The sequence below is a fragment of the Sinocyclocheilus anshuiensis genome, unplaced genomic scaffold (genome assembly GCF_001515605.1).
Source record: "Sinocyclocheilus anshuiensis isolate Anshui unplaced genomic scaffold, SAMN03320099.WGS_v1.1 scaffold710, whole genome shotgun sequence".
Lineage (NCBI taxonomy): Eukaryota > Metazoa > Chordata > Actinopteri > Cypriniformes > Cyprinidae > Sinocyclocheilus > Sinocyclocheilus anshuiensis.
This window is the reverse complement of record NW_015544201.1, coordinates 1,141,915-1,165,882: the sequence shown is the minus strand read 5'-3', so window position 1 is coordinate 1,165,882 and position 23,968 is coordinate 1,141,915. Positions and strand designations below refer to the sequence as shown.

The 23,968-nt window shown below is 36.0% G+C and overlaps 2 protein-coding genes across 11 annotated transcripts in view; one reads left to right on the top strand and one right to left on the bottom strand.

Annotated features, from left to right (window-relative positions):
- The window catches only part of cadpsa (Ca2+-dependent activator protein for secretion a), a 104,243-nt gene extending 85,630 nt beyond the window's left edge, over nucleotides 1-18,613 (bottom strand). For all 10 annotated transcript variants that reach the window (XM_016497377.1, XM_016497378.1, XM_016497379.1 and 7 more), the window contains exons 1-3: nucleotides 18,349-18,613; nucleotides 17,849-18,206; nucleotides 552-665 (exon numbers count right to left, since the gene is read on the bottom strand). In XM_016497377.1, the coding sequence (XP_016352863.1) occupies nucleotides 552-665; nucleotides 17,849-18,184 (450 nt within the window). In that variant the 5' untranslated portion in view covers nucleotides 18,185-18,206; nucleotides 18,349-18,613. The remainder of the gene's footprint in view (nucleotides 1-551; nucleotides 666-17,848; nucleotides 18,207-18,348) is intronic.
- A 3,782-nt stretch (nucleotides 18,614-22,395) lies between these two features.
- LOC107696850 (nicotinamide phosphoribosyltransferase-like) overlaps nucleotides 22,396-23,968 on the top strand; it is a 20,474-nt gene continuing 18,901 nt past the window's right edge. The window contains exon 1 of the mRNA XM_016497376.1: nucleotides 22,396-22,641. Within this exon, the coding sequence (XP_016352862.1) occupies nucleotides 22,591-22,641 (51 nt within the window). The 5' untranslated portion in view covers nucleotides 22,396-22,590. The remainder of the gene's footprint in view (nucleotides 22,642-23,968) is intronic.

Below are 23,968 nucleotides of genomic sequence, written 5' to 3'. Positions count from 1 at the left end.
TTTCAGCTAGGATTTATTTATTATGCTAAAAATTAATACAGGGGTTGCCCAGATAAAGTGAGCAGTAGTCAGCTGGTCATGATGTCATGATATCAACATGGCAGACCACTCTTGTGTAAAATAGGCCCCTGATTTGACTTTTGAATTTTCATGAACAATACAAAAAAAAAGTACTACATATTTATTTACGTGTAAAAGATTACTTTTAAATTATGAAAATCACCTTATATTGCTGCAAAATACCATACTGAATGTACTGGAGAATTCTAGTTTTAGTTTAATTTCTCCTGTGGATAAGAATTAATCTGTCTGCACCAGCACTTTGTTTCATCACATCAAAATAGGTCCTTGTCCTTTTATATCAAACAGAATGATATTTAAATAAAATAAAGTTAATCTAATATCAACATAAATATATTATTCATCAAGGATCAGTAAGATTTTTCTTTTTTGAAAGAAACTAAGTTTTGCCGTCTTTGCCAAGATGAGCTAGTCTGAGATCCATTGCAAGTGGAAGAAATTGTTGCACGAATAAATAAAAAGAGCCTAACCTCGTAGTAACTTTGGACAGCATTGATGAAGGCTTCATCGGCTACAATCTGAGTCTCTCCATTCAGGAAGGCCTGGAAACGATCTTTAACTGTCTGAAGGTGCTGCTTGCTGATCTGAGAAGAGAAAACATCAGAAAGACAGAAACTTAAATATATTATTGCATTTTCATTCCATGTGACATCAAAAAAAAATGTCCAGATGTTAACAGCATCTGTTCTAGCTTGGAACATCTTCATTCATATGAGGAAATGATGGATGTGGCAATGAGGTTATTTGGTGACCAGGTGCTGGATTCACAAAAATCTTCTTAAGAAGATATTTCTCGAGATTAAACTCCAAGAAGTTGGTAAGAATGTTCCTAAGTGCAATTCTTCAAAAATTATTAAGTTCTCAAACATTTTCTTAAGAATAAGTTTTTTTTTTTCTTAAGAAGAAAACTGCAGTCTTTAGTGTTATCTGAATGTTTGGCAGTTCTAGCCAAAGACTTGCTGATCAACATCTTACCTTTGTGGATATAAGAAAAGTTGGAAGTTATCGTAACGTTAAGAAGTTATTTGCAATGATTTTAAATAATATTACTTTCAAAAATGTGAATTCTTCTTGTTTTTTCTTGTTTGGATGTCTTAAGTTTTTATCTTAAGAACAATCGTATTTTTGGGATTACAATATGTGACCCTGGACCACAAAACCAGTCTTAAGTCGCTTGGGTATATTTTTAGCAATAGCCAAAAAAAACATTGTATGAGTCAAAATTATCGATTTTTCTTTTATGCCAAAAATCATTAGGATATTAAGTAAAGATCATGTTCCATGAAGATATTTTGTAAATTTCCTACCGTAAATATATCAAAACTTAATTTTTAATTAGTAATATGCATTGCTAAGAACTTCATTTGGAAAGCTTTAAATGCGATTTTCTCAGTATTTTGATTTTTTTGCACCCTCAGATTCCAGATATTTAAATAGTTGTATCTCGGCCAAATATTGTCCTATCCTAACAAACCATACATCAATGGAAAGCTTATTTATTCAGCTTGAAGAAAGTTGACCTTTATGACTAGTTTTGTGGTCCAGGGTCACATATATTCTTATCTTTTTTAAGTAAGATAATGAGACAATAACAGTTAAGAATTTTATTTTTAAGATTGTTTGTGAATCCAGCTCCAGAATTCCTCAGAAAATTTTCCTTTTGACTCATTCAGTAGAAGCTGAAGTAAGTTTTCATTCTGCTTTGACCTAAAATCAGTCTGAATTTCACTTAATATTATAATTAGCTTTTGATGAAGAGGTGAATGGGGCCCTTGAACCACAAAAATAAATAAATAATATAAATCCTCACTAAATAACATAATAGCAACAGACTTTTTCCCACTAAGTATTAGACCTCTTGCTAATTTCAAATTGCAAAAACAGATCATATTTCAGCCAAGAGGCCACATAAAACCTTTAGACAACTGAGAATGAGAGACACTGCCCATCTTGAAGCACTTCTCATCCATCTGGATAGAGACTCGGTTTGGAAGAAATGTGAAACAAGCGTCTAGATTACAGTGATTGCCCACAGACAGAGTGCTGCAGATGCTAATGAGTTTTGCTCATATGGCTATGAAACGATGCATTTTATGTTTGGAAGCTTGACTTTATAACAGTTAAGCCTTATTTCCTTAATGATTTCAGAGCTGTTTTCATGTTCTGCTTATCCGCTATTCATGTTCCATTTGCAACACTAAGGTGTTCTTCACTTCACTAATATTTACAACACACACATTTTTAAGAGGCTGAGAGGAGACCGAATCTCTTGTCTCATGACCGAGTCAGGGAATTGATAATTATAGAGTATATCCTGCATTCCACTCCTCCCTTGTGTTTCTTCCCCCTGCCATAAGAATTTAAAAGTAAAATAAGCCATTCAGTATAAAATTTGGGCTTTACTGAGAGTTACAATTAAATACGGACAAGGAATGAGATGGATTATTGAATCCACCTTGTGGATGAAATAAATGCAAATGATTAATAATAGAACAAAAATAACATACTGACAATAGCCATAGGTGACTCATCACTTAGTCCTTTGTAACAAAGAAGGTTAGTTACGCAGTTGGCCAGGTTACCTTGATGTAAGTGGCACAAAAAAAAGGGATAGAAATCATAGTAAAATGGTTGTATAATGCCTGATACATGATATGCATAACCTGAAATGTTCAAAAGAACTACGGATGAAAGGATATGTACTTCAGACTTTTGTTCTAAAGCATTATGGGTAATTTTATATAATTAATGCAGCTCAAATTCCATTTTACTTCTGAAATTAAATTTCCAAATGCAACAGGATATTGGATGTGGTTAAGACAGAATTACAGATTTTTTAAATTAATAATATACAGTATATACTGTATATAAATATATATATATATATATATATATATATATATATAATTATTCTTTGTTTTATAAATAATTACATACATAAACATTTTTAATAATGTCCACAATTTTTTTATATTGACTTTAAAAGATGCAATGGTTTGCTTACAGTTTCTTGCTCATGTTCCTGGTCTCTCTTAAATACAAACACATGCACACTGTGAATTGTTAATCTGAGGATCAATGTAACCACGATTACCTTTTAATTTTGCCATTGATTTAATTCAATGATATACTGCATTTAGTTAATTTTCTTTTGTTTGTCACACCTGACCGGTAAACGGCAGCAGGCCTTTGATATGTTAGTGCCCCCACCTTCAGGGTCTCAAACCATATGCTCTCTGCTTTCAGCATGGAGATCTAGTGTGTGTGTGTGTGTTTATGTGAATGCTGGACATCCTTTTAAAATCCCAGGTGTTCCTCCTCATCGAATATGTTGCCATGGTCACTGAGTACACATGAACACACCCCTTACCCCATTATCCCCTCTCAGGTTATCCAACAGTATGACCTCATAACTATGAGAGGCAGCTGCATTAGCTCCATTACTCCCATGGTAACTGCAGGAGTGATTAGAGTGGATAGGTTGATGTAGAGCAATTAAAGTGTATCCTCTAAACACTCAGTGTAATGTTCTCTCTACGTCACCATGACAATGCGTTCCATGGTTGAGGCTCCTACACTGCTAACCTCATGACTGATAGCATACTAACATATTACTCCTGCTATCTGTGCCATATATGGCAGAAACAATAAGAGTAGTATGCAACATACTATTCCAAATTCAGCTGAAAGTATACTATGTATATTAGCTGGATGCTAATATACTAGCATGTTACTCCTGCTATTTGTGCCATACGACAAAAACAAGAGAAAATATTCAGAATTCAGCTAAAATATACCATGTATACTAGTAGTATGCTAATATAGTAGCATATTACTCCTGCTATTTGTGCCATATGCGGCATAAATAAGAGTAGTATGCCAGCATACTATTCCAAATTCAGCTGAAGTATATGTATACTAGCAGCACGCTAATACTACCATACTACTCCTGCCAGTTCTGCCATATGGCAGAAATAATAAGAGAATATGCTAGCATGCTATTCCGAATTAAGTCAATGTATACTATGTATACTAGTAGTATGCTAATATAGTAACATACTGCTCCTGCTATTTATGCTATATACAGCATAATAAAAGTAGTATGCTAGTATGCTCTTCTAAATTTAGCCGAGATATATGTATACTAGTAGCGTATACTAGCCAAAATATGTACACTAATAGTATACTAATATGCTAATGTACTAACATACTTCTCCTACATTTTTTCTGCCATATACTGTATGCTACTAGTATACATACTTTGGCTGAATTTAGAATAGCATGCTGGCATATTACTCTTATTTATGCCATATATAGCAGAAAAAATATGAGAAAATTCTAGCATGCCAAATTCAGCCAATGTACAACACGTACTCTCATAGAAAAAAGGTACAAAGCTATTGCTGGGGCAGTACATTTTCAAAAACTACACTAATATGTACACTTTAGGTACATATATGGTACATATATGGCAGAAATAAGAGAAAATGGTGTATGCTATTCTGATTTTAGCCAACATATATTATGTATACAAGCAGTTTGTTAATATACTAGCATATATGCACTATATACTATTTCTGCTATATACAACAGAAACAATAAGAGTGGTATGGAATTTTGACATTCCCAAATCATCTGAAGTCAAACGGGTTTGAGACAACAAGTAAATGAAGACAGAATTTTCATTTTTGGGTGAACTATCCCTTTATATTCAGATTAAGTCACACTAAAGTCCCTTTCAAGTCAATCCACTCGTCGACCATCTTGAGAACGCACTCAGGCAGCTATTTTGGGTCAAGGATTAGAAATAGCAAAATCTCATAAACTGCTGAATGGTATGCTGCTGAATTATGCTAAATAGCTTACATTTCTTAAAGTCTGCGTGAACCGGAATTTGCTGCCGGCTTTATTTCAGTGTAGTGACGTATTTCCATCTGAAACGGAATATTGAATAGAGGGCATGGTTTTATTTTGGCGCTCCTCCTCTCTGTCTCTCACTCACAGCAATCTAACGGTTGGAGGGGTGTGTTTAAGAATATTCTGCCCAAGCCGTCAAACTGATGTCATCAGAGAAGGAATGCCATTCCAGAGCGGAAGTAAATGTTCAGATTTTGATTAAAGATTACCAAGACAAACAATTATTTTCTGCGGATTAACTTGCACGGATTAATTGTTCACATCAAGACTAGCAATGTGCGCTAGTAAAGTAAATAGAGTCAATTTTGATTTCATGCGGACTTTAAGCTAAAATAATACTAAAAATGTATATTTCAGGCTGACCGAGCCAATTTGCATGTGCACAGGCTGAGCACAGTCTCACGACACCAACCACTTTGGTACAAAATATTCATACCTTCAATGTAAATGTAATCCAGTCATTATTCTGCAGTTCCTAAAATATAAATAACAGAGAGCCTGAACTCTGTTGATCTAATGCAATTTGTTTTCAACACCACAGCTGGCATAGCTAGCATGACCTATTGAAAATGATATCAGTGTTGAATATCAAAGGTGTGCAATGTAATAAACAAACAGCCTATCACCGGAGACTCTCCATAACTAATGGTCTTGAAATTAATGATTGAGTAGAATTTAATTGGAAACCTTTAATGAATCATTCCCCTTTGCTCCTCCATCCATCATTCTTTTCTGTCAGTCCTTTCCTCTTCTTTAATTATTTGGAAATGACTAATTTCCTCCCTGTAAAGATGAAACTATCATGTTGTTAAACTTCGGGTTATGGCTATTTTACTGCTGTTGGCACACGCTGGTGCAGCTGGAGCGCCCAGACTGCAATAAATACAGCTAATGACTCTCACTCCGTCCGCTCAGACACCTCCCTTTCTCTGTTCGTCAACTGTTAAACTCTGATTCACAGAAGCTAAATAAAGTACAGTAGTCCAGTTTTGTTATACAGTCTCTTTATGCGCTAACAGTAAAACCGCTACTGGCTACATACTGTACATACAACCTCAGATCAACCTCACACCTTCCTGTTGCTGGTTACTATAGCAACTGACAAAACGCAGACCCTTGTCATTGAATCCATGGGTAGTAATTTACTAACACAGGCACACACACATAACTAGAATACTAGATAATGATAGGAAAGCCTTGGTTGTATTAGTCTGTTAAAACATTCCTTGCATCCCCAGTGTTTTCTTCCACCGGAGTGGGGGTGGGTACAAATGGGGGGAAGGGAAGCTTATAGGCCTATGCATTACCGCGGGAAGTAGGGGTGCTGAGGGTGCTGCAGCACCCCCTGGAGTGTAGCCCACGAAAAAATGGGGGTGCTGGGGGTGCGGTGTTAAAAATAAATGAATGAACAATATGTAATACAAAATAAATAATATAAATTTTATTAATTAGTATATTCATTAAAATTCATTGAAAAAAGTAGCCTAAGCCTACAATGACAAGAAGCAACGGTTAAATATGAGTTAAGTTGAATCAAATTGACTGTGAAAGTCGTTTCAACTGATTAAACGTATTAAACTGACTTAAAAAATCATTTGTTGCCATGATTTTTGGATTATATTATAAACAAGATGCATTTCTCTCTAAAGGCACGTCCAATGAGGATGGATAGTCAACATTGACTCAGAAAACATTATTAATTATAACAATAACAAATAATTAAAATATCCCCTCACTATTTTTGACTTTTTTTTTGTTTGTCTTTTATTTTATTATACTTTTTTTGTTTGTTTGTTTTTTGGGCTGATGTGCCACCCAGCAACAAAGACACTCACTTATAGGCTATTAAACGAATAAATGAAAGTTTTATTAACAAAAGTTGCGCTTTGGATCCGCCATCATATAGTGTTAGTCTTCTCGCATCACTCTTGTCACGTGAACCCCCCCCCGTTTTATTTCTCAGCCCCCCCAGCTCAAAATACGTTCCCGCGGCTATGGGCCTATGATTGAACAGATGACTAGAAAAAGTCCATGTTGTAGGGATGGAAAAAAAGAAAAAATAAGCTAAGGTTAAAACATGAAGTCCTGTTGACTTCATTAGAGCTGACCTAAGCCCTGCACTCAAATAAGAGTCAGGTTTACACATTTAAATCACATCCTCATCTGTTTAGGAGAGTTTTTCAACATGGTCAGTATACACTGTTGATCTTTACAGTGCATCCTCTCATTCAAGTGCCAGTCCTTGATGTGACTTTCCTAGTGTGGATGCTGGAAGTGCATAATTCCAGCAAGTGCTCTTCCACGGAGAGCTGTTTTTCACAGAGCAGTGTCTCTGCTTCCCTTCATGCTCAACGGAGCGTCGCATTTGGTTTTGTTCGACGGGAGAGTCAACATCCCATGTCCATGGCTTTTTTTGCTCTGTTTACCAGTGAGAGAGATGGAGACAATAATGAGCAGGAGAGAGAGAGAGAGCTCGTGGGATAGAAGAAATGTCACTCAGTCAGAATGCAAGAATGTTTTGTTTGAGTTACTGTAGAATAAGGGGCTTCAAAATGATACAATTTCAAACATGTATAGCTGCACAGACAGCCGAACATTTCAAAGAACATATCAAATTATCTAAAATATACTGGATAAAGATCAAGCAGCAAGTGTGAAGCAGCTACATCAAATGGTTTAGTACGGTTTAAAGCAAAACACTTATTGGTTTAGATACTACAATTAACTATTTGAGTGCTTTAATAATTATTAACAAATCAACTAATTTTTACTTCAAATGCTGTGATTATTTAAAGTCAACACGAAATGTCATTCACAACCCATTTTACTTCCCTAATGTTACATGTTTTCAAGTAAAACAGAATATGCAATGAGAAAAAAGTATGGTGGGACTTGATTTTATGCCAGAATGGCCAGACAGTTGGAGGGGAGGAACCGAAAAATGATGCTCACACGAAAGTTGTTTAAAAAACAGAGCAAATTATTACATTTTGGAAAGTTACAAAGACTTTACATAAAAACTATAAAAAATAATGGTTGCCAAGCAACATACAGACACATTGGCACAGTAATACTGAATGTGGTCACAGGTGTATGTTCATAGAGTAATTTACAATGCCTTTCGAACACAGCTCAACCAATCGTAATTTATCATAATCTAAACTATCTGTTTTATAAATTAAATTAAAAAATTATTGTGAATAACATATAGTGACAAATTGTGCACAATAAATTTTAATTTCCTGTTGACTTTAACTGATATTGTGACTGAGTATCAAAAGTGAGCTGAATTTAAGCTTTTTTGTTGTTGTTTGAAAACACATTTATGAAAAACTCATTCATACAGCACATCTCTAAGGAAGCCCGTTTCCCCCTCAGAGAAAGAAAAAAAAAGAAAATATAGTCAAACTGTGAGATAAAGCAAGAATTGCAAGTTATAAAGTCACAATTGCACTACCATTCAGCAAGGACAGATTAAATTGATCAAAAGTGAGTAAAGACTTTAAAAAAATGTTGTATTTAAAATGAATTATGTTCTTTTGGACTTTGAAAAAAAAACTGTATCATGGTTTCCACAAAAACATTAAGCAGCACAACTGTTTTTTAAAATAGATAAAAATAAGGTATGTGTCTTGAGAAGCAAATCAGCATATTACAATGATTTCTGAAGGATCATGTGACACTGAAGACTGGAGTAATGATGCTGAAAATTCAGTTTTGCCATCACGTAAATAGATAACATTTCAAAATATAATAAAATAGAAAACAGTTATTTTAAATTGTAATAATATTTCACAATATTATGTTTTTTTATTTTATTTTATTTTAGTTTAGTTTTTAATGTTTATATTTAAACATTTTTTTTTTTAATCTTACCAAACCCAAAACATTTAAACATTTTTTTCCACCTTTCTGTTGTTTTTACTCTGCGGCACCAGCAGGCTTCCATACATCTCAGCTCTCAGGTACAATAAGTTAACTCTGGAATACAACAAATCTTAATACATGCAGCTCATAATAATACTTAAAGAATGTTCTAGTCTGAATGTACAGCAACGATTGTGCTTCATTTATTTACGCTCCGCGCACTTATAAGACTGCCTGTCATTGTTTGTGCATCCTTTTGACTTTATGATGGAATGTGCCTATTTGTGTGTGTGTGTGTGTGTGTGTGTGTGTGTGTGTGCTGTGTTCCCCAAGTGCCCACTGGGCTCATGTTGATTGCGTGGGAATGGCAGGCTGGGGTTTCTCTCTGAGAACAAGTTCCCATTAGCGATCAGTGAGCCTGGGGTAGAGAGACAGACTGCTTTCATGTCCCTTGCGTCTCTGCCTGTCTGTCTTTCTCTCTCTCTGTCTTTCTTTTCATGTCTTCTGGATGTTATGTTCAGTTTATGAGCAATGCTGCCAGTGCTCCTACATTGATGATTGACAAGCGCTCCAGACTTCAAACTTTGACTGTTCACTGAATTGCATGATATCAAATTGCATTTGAGTGTTCACTGAAAGGTAATTGTATCATGTTGTATAGTCATTAATACACTGCATTCCCTGTGCGTATAAAGCAGACTTTTATCATTTTGTTTCTTTGTTAATGACTTGACAGTTTTCTATGGAAGTCTGTTTATGCTTTCAGAGCAAAAAAAAAGGTATTTGTGAATTCATATTTCACATTTGCATCTTTATTTCTCATTATTGTAAATTTCTCACAATTGTGACTTAATATCTTACAATTGTGACTTCATATTTCACATTTGCATCTTTATTTCTCATAATAGCTACTTCGTATTTCACATTTGCTCTGTTTCTTGTAATTGCAACTTTATATCACACAATTGACTTAATATCTACAACTGCGACATATTTGCATCTTTATTTCTCACAATTTGAACTTTATTTCTCACAATCGTGATGTAATATCTTACAATTACGACTTTAAATTTCGTATTTGCATATTTATTTCTCATAATTGCAACTTTCTTACAAATGTCACTTAATAGTTTACAATTGCGACTATTTCTCATAACTGTCATTTTATGTCTCATGATGTGACTTAAATACTTTTACACTACATCACAGTTAACTTTTACATCACATGTATTTCTTACTTTGACACAAAAACAGGCTTCCACAGTTTCACAATCAACATATTGTTCTGACTATAAAAGTACTACTTTCAGACACCCTTAACTTGAACCCATCTGGAAAGGATGTAGTTCTTAATCCAGTAGTACTTAATAATTAAAATCTTGTTCGCTAATGATAATTTTTCATACCTTTCACCTATCTAAAACATCTGAACACATACTGCTGTCTACCACATGTGTGTAAATGTATCTTCGAACCTTCTTAATTCACACTGAAACTCTTGTGCTTATAGAGACTGTTATGTAACAGATCACAGAAGGCAAATGGATGTGTAATCCCAGATTACAAACAACCAACAAAGAGCACATGAAAGGGTCGTCCTCCCACTGCCTTTATGCTGCTTTATTCAAGCACATGCTCACAAACACCCGTTTGTGCAATAAACAAACTCACCATGGAAACACATACATCTGTGTGTAGTTTGCTCATTAGTACTACTGAAAGATGTTTGTTAAATCCACACAGGCAAGCAGAGGTGGAAAGAGTACGAAAATATTCTACTCAAGTAAAAGTACCATTACATTAATCTTAAACCACCTATCTCTCAAATGGACCATTGACACTCCTAATTGAGATTGTAGATAGAGTGTCAAAGGTCTATTTGAGAGATAGGTGGCGGTAATGCACTTTTGGTAATGCAATTCTGCGATCCACCGTAAAGCAAGAAGAAGAAGAAGACGCCTCACGTGCAGGCTGAGAAGAAGACGCGACGCGCTCAGGACAGTTCAGAGATTGCGGTGAAAATCAGAGGTAAAAAAACGATATAAATACTGTTCAGTTTCTTGCACAGACCGATCGTTTTGTGTCTTTACACATCAATGTATCGTCACGAGCCGCAGGGTTTAATTTGGTTTTGTTTGTGTATGTTTTATGACTCTCAAAGCCGTGATTCCCATCCACTTACATTGTACGACTGACAGACTGCAACGGTTTAACTTAAAAATCTCTGTTTGTGTTCTACTAAAGAAACAAAGTCACCTACATCTTGGATGCCCTGGGGGTAAGCAGATAAACATAACATTTTCATTTTTGGGTGAACTATCCCTTTAAGTAAAAGTAAATTACAGATTTTAAAAATTTAGAAGTACACAAAAAAGCTACTCAATTACAGTAACGCGAGTAAATGTAATTCGTTACTTTCCACCTCTTCAGGCAAGTATGCACAAATGTTTCCACTCAGTACAGTTTGTTTCAAAAATTTAAATGAATAAAATAAAAATAATAAATAGAAAAATAAGATGCAAATACAATGAATATACATTCGTCGGAGGAGCTGTGATCTAGTGCTTAGTGCATGTGATGTGATGCTCATGTGGAAGGTACAGGTTTGACGTATGGATTCAAATGATGAAATAATAAAAAAGAATAATAAAATAAAAATAACAATTAACAATTAATTAAAAAACAATAACATTAAAAAACTAATCTAAAAAAATGTATTAAAAGGTAATTTGCAAATTTAAAAAAAAATTGATAAATAAATAATACAATTCATTATTTAATTTATTACAAAGCAAACCATTTGCAAACATAAAAAATAATAATGTGTTTTTGCACAACCTGAAGTAATTAAAGTATGAATGGCATTTATCTTTTACACCAAGAACAACCACATACTTAAACATCTATTCACATCAAAAGAGTTTCAAGAATTCCTTTTCAGTCTGAGCTAGTTCCAGAATTTTTCTGCATGGATTTTCAATAACAACCTAGTTAATGTGCCTCTCTTGCTTGCAGCTGGCCCAAGATCAGCCAGCATTTGAATGTGAATCTATCATGGCTATCACAATAGCAATCTTCCCCCCGCCTACACGTCAAGATCTTCAGCCCACAATGAAAGCCTGCTGACCTCAGATCAGGCCTATCCCACTAGTAGGGCTCTTAAGGCCATTTTGGTGCATCCGTTACACTACACGTTAAATGTAAGAGGCACCTCAGCAGACCGTTCACAGACAGAGAGCTCTTATCTGGGTTATGGTTTGTCTCTAACACAATGGTCTTTCAGATTCTTGCCCTCCCAAGCACAAGAAGGGCATTGAACATTGCCTCTTTGCTCAGCGAGGGAGTGGAAAAGAAAATGGATTTGTGGAGAAATATATCAATACACTCGCTTGAATAATCTTCCTTTCTCTCTGCCTCAAAAAACAGAAATAACTAAATCCTATAAAATAGGTATTTGTTATAACAATGCAAGACTCAAAAAGTGGAACGATACTGTCATTTTTTTAAACGAGGACTGTAATTAACTCCACATCTACTGCATCTCAAGAATAGGCCCTGTAATTTAAATTGAGCAAATAATTGTATCTGAACATATTGACAAGACAGGCACAACAGATTAGTTTCATCATATCACCTCTGAAAATGCTGCTGTGTGGTATCATGGTGCTATTATTCTCTCTGTAAAGTAGATTGCGGTAAATGATGTCATACAATAACTCAATCAACACTCTTGAAAGAGCATCATATTACACAGCTAGCAGCTTATGTCTCGAAGGATCGTCTGAGGACACTGTTCACTATATGCTTACAATTTAGATTATTCTCATTTCTTGTCCAATGTTACAACATACTTCTATGAAGGATGATCAGATCATGCTAAATAACAATAAAATCCCTTTAAGCCAATTAATTTGACTCAGCGGCCATCTTGGTAACACCCTTGAGCAGCTATTTTTCGGTCACTCACACATAGCTCCTATGTACCTGATTGGGGAAAGGCTGAAATCTTAAATCAGGAATAAAATGTCACAACAATAATATTATAAACTGTGCTTTTGAGAAAAAAAAATCATGCTTGTCCTGCATGCAGGGCTTCCAGTCCCACAATTGCCATATAGAGTGCAAAAGTAGAGTTCCAGAAGTACAAATCCCATTCATTGCAATTGCAATTGATTTTTAACGATAACTGATAAACCATTGAAGACAGACCTACTGTGAGCTAAAAGGTTGTTAATCAATGGTTTTTGCTTTTGTTTAATCCATCAGATCATGTTATTTTAACTTATTTTTTAAATAATTGTGTTTAACATCATAATTCCTGGTGAAAACTACATTACCCATGATTCTGCAAAGAGAATTGTGCCAAGGGAGTTCAATGTGTCCACCCACTCTATACTTATCTATCTATACCTATCAATATATATATATATATATATATATTCACATACTTAAATCAGTAGTTTTATATTAGTCCATCACTTTTAATTCAATTGTCTTTTGCAATGCTTTATGGGACTGTAGATCTTTCCTCTACTAAAAACATTAGGCACACAGTCTTGCACCTTTTGGACTTGTACCTGTTTTTTTGTCTGATTTTCAAATCCATTTTTTGCTTCAAATCAAAGTTTGTAATGGTGTGATTCACCTCGTATCTGGTAGGTGTGGTTCAAGACATAACTCTTTAACAAAGACTTTTTAAAAAGTCATTAGCGGCATAATTGACTGGGCTTTAGATGTGCATGTGTGCTCACTGTAACTACCTTCCCTGAACAGTCTTTCTGTTGTGCCTGCTTGATTGTCTCTAAATGTGTGTGTATTTGTGCTGGTCTGTCTGTTTGTGTGTGAGAGAGTGAGAACAAGAAAGGAAGAAAGAGAGAGAGAAGACATTGTAAGAGATACTGTTAATAGCCTTCTTAATTAGGCTCTCCATTCAGTGTGTGGGTGGGTGCACGCTGGAGACAGCGAGCGGCAGCAGTGTAAGACATCTGACATGGTCCTACTGATCATTAAGTATGTGACAGCGTGCACCTTGTCATCATGACTAATAAACTGACTAAACTACCAATTCTGAAGCAGACAGCAACAAGCACCATGAAGAGTTTCCATATTTAGTTGGCGGCATGAGCAGGTCCCGCGCCAATAAAAACAGCAGATCTGCTTATAATCATAAGACAGGTGAATCAGCATGCCACTGCATCGTAATTAAAGCAAAGACAGGAGGACGAGAGGTAAACAAACACTAATGTTAATTTGATATTTCCACAGTACTTAACAACAACAACAACTATATACAGTATTATACAGAAAAACTTTAAAGACATTAACCACTAATACTTTGTGAAAATGCATAATTGAAGTTGCAGATACTAAGGTATTAATAATCTGTCTCTTGAGGGTTGACATCATAACATGAGAAGACGGTCAAGTTTACATCCTCACATCTAACTCATTTATACAATAAAAACTATTAATATTAATAATAATAACCAGCATGAATCAGCACTGTTGCTTTGAGTATACTCAATAATTTATATATTTAATATTCCATATCCATAACTACAACACAACATAGGCTCATCAGAAAAAAGAGCTTCTACCAACTTATTTTCAAAACTCCAAAAAACGTATAGGCTTACTGTATATACATGTAATTCGCTGCAGTAAAACTTTAACACCAACATTTCTTATTCATTTTAACACAAATTATGATTACGGGGCAGATTATCAAGTAATAAAGGTTTATTCTTACATTCTGTGAAACACAAGGCACGATAAAAAAGGCACTTGCCGAACCAAACTAAAATGGCATGGTTTCTTCAGTGAATTTTTTTCTCACATTTGCTTTTGTTAACACTATCAGTTAGGTTTAGTGTAGGTGGTACGTTATGTTCAAACATGATACAGCGTTAACATTTTAGTACCACTCACCAGACCTTTCCTTTCTGAACTGCCGCGATACTTACAACAACCAACGTAACAGAACCACTTATACAGAAGTCACTTTCAAACCAAGCATCTTTTGTTCTGTGCAGCAAACTTGTGTGAGCAACTTGAACCCGATGCGAAATGTAAATGCGGAAATCTTTCAATAGCGTGAACTGCTATTGAAATGACTGGAATTCGCCAGAGAAAATTTGCTGAACAACGGTAAACAATGTGACCGCACCTTAGATGAATATCAATTGAAGAATTATAATGGGTTTCTCAGTGTGGCCATGGCAGATATCTAGCTGAAAATGTCTGAATAATGATTAGTGTAGACTATTATCTCTGAGTGCAGAGTTGTGTTGAATTTCCATCTACTCTCAAAGGAAAACCATCATGTAATGTATGATATACATCACCAACATGTAGGGCTGGACAATAATTCAATATCAATATGTATCGCGATATAATTTTTTTCAATAACGGTGATATGATTTTTAAACGCATTTCCGATATTTCGATATACATTACCAGTGTTTCCCATACATTGATTTATTTGTGGCGTTTGACTTCGTTGAATAAGCATGAGCACTGCACGTTTCAAAATCAAAACGCGTCGCGGGTGTTTTATATGAATGTATCTCTGAAGGGAACCGACTGTCTTCAGAATAGTTTAGATGGCATTTTTATCTGATAAAGTAGCGTTCATGAGCGGAGCTGCTTTGATTACATCCATTACTGGAGAAACCGTTAGTTCCACCGCTCTCACAGCGCCTCCTGCTGGCACACATCTGTTGTGGCCGTTCTTGGCCGTTTTTATGAGGCTTTTTTAATAGTGTTCATATCGATATCGGAATTATATCGTATCGACCGAAATTAAGAAATATATCGTGATACAAATTTTGGCCATATCGTCCAGCCCTACCAACATGTATGATATGACTGACCAGTGCACCTTTTATTGAGAAAACCAAATCTTGAGATGATTAAATGATTAATAAAATCCATTAATTCTGCCAATCAAATTCTTCTTGTTATCTGCAGAACTATAACAACGAGGAATATACAGTGTAACAAAAACTCAATTGTATATCTAAGGAAACCTGCTGGTTCTTGATGTATTGTCTCACATGAGTCTTATCTGTGAGGACACAACATCGGCTGGAGAATAACTTCCCACAGAGACTCTTGTCCCAAGGCACTGGCTCCGAAGACAATAGCAGCAAGCAAACAAGCCCCTGGGGGCACAACCAAATAAGACAGACTTGTTTTTGACCTTAGATTGTATGAAATGAAACTCACAGTGAGTCTTAAAATGAGGCGGAGCTGAAATTCAAACAATATGGAATGTACTGGCTCTCAAATATCCACCTGACAATTGTAAATTCTCCAAGAAGCTACTATATATGATAAACATTTCTGAATAAGGCACACATGGATATGATGAACACTCATAAATTATTCAAGATTCTGACATAAAAGACAACTTCATTCTGTCAGAGATCTGCCTTTGATTCCAAGCCAGGAGAAAATGCCTCAAACACCAAGTCTCAATCTCTCAAACATTGTGCTAATGTGGTACAGCTGCCTCTTTGTTAGTTTTTGAGATTAAAGAACTTTGGAGCTTTCAGAAACTTGGTTTTGACTTATATTTGATAAGCAAAATGTCTTGAACTAATATTAGACAGAAGCATGTTTTGCATGCAACTCTACATTGCAATGGAGAGATAATGACAACTAGTCAGACAGATTTCATCATTCCTGAATAACAATAAAGTACTATTTCTCATAGGATCTGAGGGAATGGTATTGATATTTTCACAAGGGATACATACACCCTTATTCATAGAAATCTCTGGAAGCAATGTTGCATTGAATAAACTGTCTTCTACCATCTTAAATGCTTCGATGGTGGTTTTAAGGTTTGTATATTGCCAACAGACCCCTGACATGTTTATGACATCCATTACATTCATACAGCCAACTTGTCAGCAACATTGCCCTGAACTCTCAAAAAACATCTGGATTTATGCATCTTTATGATATCCCTAGACAGCAGACACATAAAACGAGCATTCAAAGTTACATAAAGGATATATCTTGGATGTCTTGGATGGTTTTCCTAAAGCCCAATAGTAAACAAGTAGCCTAAGTGTGAGACTCTCATTGTAAAAGATTATCTGGGTGGTAATCTGTTTTGGCCACAGTAACACGCCACCTAAAATGCGCACAATCAAGAGATGTCCCGCAGCCACTTCATCTAAACCAGTTCCACCTCAAATACAGCAAGACTTCTTAAACATACGATAATCTGTATTTTATAACTCCACTTTTCTCTTCAACATGCTGCAAACACAGTCAACAGATGTGTGCTAAAGCAAAGTTGATAGAAGAACATGCTAGTGATTGGAAACATCTGACAAAATACGGTATTGGAAAAGGTGTCAGCAGTGAAAATATGACATTTATGGCTCCTTGTATCTGTAGGAAACTTTCAGAGCATTTTGTAAACATTTCTTTTTAAGGCAGTCTGTTTGATTTTACGCAGAGTGTTGCACATATACAATCATTATTATTTTGATATCATGGTGAAGGCATTTGAGATGTGAATGGTCTCGATTTTTTAGTAAAAATATTGAAAAGGGCATCTCTGCAAGTGCTCAGGACGAAAGGCACAGCATTGTAAACAAAACTGTATGTTTAACACTGTGCAGTACACCTAAAGACGCAACTTTCTACTGTCTTTGTACCGTTATCTACCAGTACCAGAAAAGATGCAAAATTGGTAATGTTTATATCGTCTACATTATATATTTTTTTTTTTTTTTTTTTTGAGATACAGCTCTGAAATTAAAAATTAAAGACTAATTTTGAGTTCTATTGCATTGGAAAATAGGAATAAATTAATTTCCTGATGCATTTTATGTTGATTCAGCTAAGGACTGAATCAGTCATCTCTACTACATGCTACAATTGTGTTTTTGCACAGCCAGAAGAGTGCTGCTCACCAATTCTTCATTTCATCAGCAATCTGTTGCATGTGACTTTGCCCTCTTACCTTTTGCTGTCGTCTCGCCATATCGGTCGGCTGCTTCGCATTAAACGGGTAGGCAATACAGCGCATCACAAAGACATAAAGCTGAAGCCTCTTCTTTCTCTCCTCTTCCTCCCTTTGCATCTTTTCCAAATCATCCTTTTCCTTCTCGATCGCCACTGAGGGGCTCGGGCTCGTAGGTCGGGCATTAGCGCTTCGGCTTGGCTGTAACCCACCAGAGCTTTCGCTGGTCCTGCTTGGAGACACCCGAGGACCACCAGCCTTGGGCGCCACCACCACTTTGCGCTCTTCTTCCACAACCTCATCCGTCTCCTCCTCGCTGGATGATGGGTCCAACATTTTAATGCAAGTTCTTGCTTCTCTGAAATCAAAAGAGACAAATCAAGAGGCGTCTTTTTTAGTAACAAAACATCTGTAACGCACTTCAGAGGACGAAAAAGTACGGAAGACGCTTATTTTTCCACGGCCTACAATCCAAACGCGACATCAAAAGTGTCACTTACCCTCAGCGCGAGTGAAAAAGCTGCTCCAACAGCCAGTAGTCGTCCACCGAATTAAATTGTTGCTGCTTACGTGTTTTCTTCGTTTAACTCTCCGTTTACCATAGCCTGATTTAATGGAAGATAACACGGGGAGGGTCGGAAAAACAATTCACGGCTGCTGTTTTGCTGGTTTCCTCCGGCAGTCTTTCAATTTAGTACCGAACGGTACCGACAATATACTGACAATGAGAGCAGCACGCGCTGAGAGCTGACCGTGGTTCTGAACTGAAGCTGTAGGGGGAGGGGCTCATTGATGTGGTTTCCGTGACAGCCACTATCGCTGTTTCTCTCGCTCACGATATTCACCACGCTTCATCGACCGTTAACAACTACAGCAGTTCCTGAAACATTAGACAACCAGTTTTGTGTTTTTCGTATTAGAGTATCGAACTTTAGGAATTTATCCACGATTTCCTTTTTATTGATTCTACTTGGGCTAATCCAGCTGCGTTGTTGTCTGTTTTTGTGTTTTTTCATACTGGTTTCCAAACCAGTTGTGAAATTATTCCATATTTGGCATCACTGGTAATGAAAACATATGCTAAACAGTAACATTGTATAAAAACAGTAATTATAGTAAATTTCCATCCATTTAAACTGAAATGAATTTATTTGTCATTTCTACTAGATTTTATATTATTTTATGTTTAAGCAGTCACTGGGCCTGTTCCAAAACCCACACTTGCACTCTTTGAACTTGACCACTTGTCTGCATGACATATTTCTGGTATTTAGCCCAAGTGTTAAAATAGGTGTGTAGACCGCAAATGTGTATTTTGATTAGCCTACCCAATAGGACAAACAATTTAAAGGATTAGTTCACTTCCAGAATACAAAATTTCCTGATAATTTACTCACCCCCATGTCCTCCAAGATGTCCATGTCTTTCTTTCTTCAGTTGCAACGAAATTAAGGTTTTTGAGGAAAACATTCCAGGATTTGTCTCCATATAATGGTGGCCCACGGGTTGAAGGTCCAAATTGCGGTTTCAGTGCAGCTTCGAAGGGCTCTACACAATCCCAGTCGAGGAATAATTGTCTTAAAAAAAAATAAATTACTTTTTAACCACAAATGCACGTCTTGCACTAGCTCCGTGCGCGTCCATCTCATTTTCTGCTCCAACTTCAAAATCGTCTGACATCGGTTTTACCTTTTTTGTAAAGGGCGTTTAACTTTCTTTGCACATTCGCTTTGTAAACACTGGGTCCGTACTTCTGCCTACATCACACGTGACCTTTCCAACGTAATGCGTGAAGTCGAGCTAGTGCAAGACGAGCATTTGTGGTTAAAAAGTATATACATTTCTATTTTTTTTTAAGAAAATGACCAATCATTTTGCTAGATAAGACCCTTATTCCTCAGCTGGGATCATGTAGAGCCATTGGAAGCTGCATTGAAACTGCAATTTGGACCTTCAGCCCGTTGGCCACCATTGAAGTCCATTATATGAAGAAAAATCCTGGAATGTTTTCCTCAAAAACTTAATTTCTTTGCGATTGAAGAAAGACATGAACATCTTGGATGACATGGGGGTGAATAAATTATCAGGACATTTTTATTCTGGAAGTGAACTAATCCTTTAAGTGCTGTAAAGCTTGTACAGAGCTTTATTTAGACATTTAGAACTTCAGTTCTTTAAAATAAACTTCTATTTCCCATGTAACAGACAGCACAATTTAATTGTGGTGCTTCTAAATAAGTGATAAATAGCGCTTACAATGTGGAGGACTTTACATTTTACTACCAAATGATATGTAATATCTAACTGGAAATTTTTACTTCGACATCTTGTGTTTCCAGGGCACGTGAGTTCATTAACATGATGAATGATGGGTATTATGCTTCAGAGCTGCATTGGAGGATAAGAGATAGTGTATTAGAGATAGTGTGGATTTAGATGGCATTAAGGGCACTGGCATTTATCAGACCTGGGTCAGTCATTTTCACTTACTTCCTGTTGCTTGCATGCACTCTCAAGTGGCCAAGACGGCAAGTATTGGCTGATTACAGGTTTAAAGGTATACCGCAGTTTAAAAATATCACAGTTTCAAAACCACTAAAATTTTCCGTTATACCATTCATGTGGTATGGGGAGTTTTTCATGTCAAAGATGGAAAGTGTAGGAATCCCTCAGGTTGTGTGCAGCGTGAAAACTCCCCCTCCTGTTGGTTCGAGCAGTCATTCACCTGTGTGTAGGATGGCCGAAGGAGGTGAACCCCTAGAACACGATCACGGTTTTTTTTTTTTTTTTTCTGATCTATGTTCTGGACTTGCACAAACTGCACTGCGATAATTTTCCAAAATATCATTCTTGTGGAAATATAATTTTTTATTTTAATTTTTTTAATTTTGTCTCTCTATAATGCATATTAAAGTGCAGTGCAGCTTTGTTTACAGCGGTAACCAAGGAAACGCTGTATCGCCGCTGTTCCATAAGCGCCACCTGCGTCTCATTCAGTCCGTCTGCTGTTTTTGTTTCGTTCATTCATGTTTTATGTAGCTAAATTCACAAAGCTAGTCAGAACAGTCTGTTTCGCTTCAAATTGTTTTATTATTAAATTATACAATCTAATTATATATAAAATTATATACAGACATACATGTATAAATGTGTATATATATATAATCAAAGCACACATTTTTGCAAGAGTACTGTAATTAAAAGACAAACTAAAATTGAATAACTTTAATTACAGATTTAGGTTAAATTAACATGCCAGTCTTTGTTTCTTCTTTTTAGGACAGCATTAAGCTCTAGAAGCTAATCAATCATCCACATCAAAAGCTGTAGGTCAGCCCACAATTCAGCAAAAAAAAAAAAAACTACTGTTCCAAATATTTTGTATGTTGCTTAAAAATAAAATATATTGTGTTCAGTGGAAAAAAGTTGTTTTTTACCCAGACATTTACAAATAACACAATTTAGAGCTGTAACCGCAATATAGTGAAACCGTGATATTTTTGGATACTAAATAAAATTACAACACTAATGTGTGTTTACCTGCTTGATTACTTGTACAAGTATTGAAGTTCTTTTAAAAATTGTAATTTTTAAAAACACAGCAGGTTAAAAATGCATGTTGGAGGTATGACTGAAATCTTTTGGTGTAATTCAAGTAATGTTAACCACACACTTTATTTTACTCATAAATGAAAACTCATTTATGAGAAGAAAGTTTCTGAACCCTCTGGGTTGGCCTAAAAATTGACATCATGCCTGATGATTAAAACACTAAAATATTTATAATATTATATTTCGTGCTGGCTAAGCATACTGAATATTAACAAATTATCTGAATGACTCTCAGCTTAATTGCATCTTTTTTTTATGTTAATCACTATGGTCTTTAAACTGTTTCCTACAAAGGCGGTGTTGTTTTTAAAAGCTTTTATGATATGAAAAGAGATTAGATATGTCTGCCTGAGGCAGTTTTTCCAATGTAAATTATATATCTCATGTAGATCTGCTGGATCAGTATTCACTTTTTACTATATAAAATTAATAAAGATTACATAAAAACTATGCAGAAAAAAAAAACGAATCTTTTGTGATGAAGCACACTTACAAAGGTTATTTGTTGATGTGTCAAAAGATGTAAGTTTACCCTGTTGAAAAATAGCTTAAATTAGCCTAAAGGTTTTGCTGATCTAAGATGCTCTCCTAACCTGGCGAACCAATTAAGTGTCCAAAACCTCTCTAAAATTAGCCAAGACAAAACCACCATATTCTTATATTGGTTAAAGCTTTTATAATTTTTAAAGGAAAGCAAAACTAAAAGTTCGTCTAAAAATGCCACATCCCGTCCGTAGTTTAATTACCCTTTACAAGAAAACGAAACTTCGGCCTTTGAACGCAACAGGCAGCAAAGCAGCTTTTTCAAGTTTCGGATACTATTGGATAGTCGGGCGCTTTCTGAGTTTATGTCCCCGCCCACTTTTGCATCAACAAAGGTAGCCCACGTCTCTTTCATAAATCTAGCCTGACTCCGCCCCCTTTCCACACGTTGTGTGTGATACTGGACGATGCGACCTATCCGTGCGCGCCCTCACATATACAAGATACTGAGGTGATCGTATTTCACTACATTTTCTTCTGGCATACCCGAAAGGTATAGAAAAGAAGGTTATAGAGGCCGGTGACGCGGCTCGGATCACATACATAGCGGAGAGAAGCGACAACGTTTCGCTTTTACTTTGTCCTCGATGATGGCAGCTCAGGATTTCAATTTTTTACTTGCGACGGACTCTTATAAGGTAAGAATCAGCTGGCTCGAGCGGTTCAACAACAAACACGGAGACGCATGACAGCACTTTGCCTGTTCTGGCAGTAGCCCTTTGTGCTTCAGTCGTCACGTAACGTTATATGTGCGGATAAAACCAACTTTGACCTTGTGAATCGATGAAATGTAAATGAAACCATTATTCCGAATAATCTACAGATGTGGCTAAATCGCGGCTATTGTGCTTTCTTCTCGTTTTGTTGAAGGGAATCGGTGTAAGCTCGGGTTCGTTTTAAATGCCCCACTCATTGAACGCCGAGCGCGGGAGGCGGGGCTTATGCGAAATGACCTCGTTTAGCTTCGCCGAAGGCCACAGCGCGTGACGTCACGTAACACATTTTTTAGAAAACCACATAGTTTTGTTTAATAATAAAACAACCTTATTCAAAAGGACTACATGTACTGTCCCTGTATGCTTAAATATAATCTAAATAACTAAACATCATAGTCTAGAAATCCAGTCAGTCATTACAGTAACAGTGGACTTTAACCCCACCTGTAAAATATCAGTAATCAGAAGTTACTTGTTATTAACTTTAAATGGAAGTTCTGAGTATATTGTTTTTATGTGAACTTTTTGTAAAGCTGTTGTAAATAGTCACATGATTAGAGCTGTTTAATATCACTTTTAAAGTCTACAAAACAATTTGGTTAAACTACCAATATCACATAATAAGACACTTGCAAAAAAACATTTTTAACCCGATATTTCGTATGCATCTTTTTCAAAATCTATATATGTAATCAAAATCTTTATATTATGTAATACTATGTAATGCTCAAAGCTTCTTGGGAGGTGACTCTAAATATAAAATGTCCTTAGCTGGGTTTAAAGAGGTCTTATGATGCTGCTAAAAAGAACATTATTTGGTGTATTTGGTGTAATGAAATGTGTTTATGCGGTTTAAGGTTCAAAAAACACATTATTTTCCACATACTGTACATTATTGTTTCTCCTCTATGCCCCGCCTTTCTGAAACGCGTCGATTTTTACAAAGCTCATCGGTCTGAAAAGCGAGGTGTGCTCTGATTGGCCAGCTATCCAGTGCGTTGTGATTGGCCGAATACCTCAAGCGTGTGACAGAAATGTTACGCCCCTACATACTGTGATGCCCTGTCCAGCCGGAGCGACGAGACAAAAACATTAAAACCCATTATAAACTAGGTATTTGTTGCATCCAGTGGGGACATAATTATGGATTATAATGACTTATACTGTCTTTTTACGTGTTGCGTTGCATCGTGCCGCATAAACATAAAACCATGTCTGCATCTGTGATCGGAGAAATGACAAACTACAA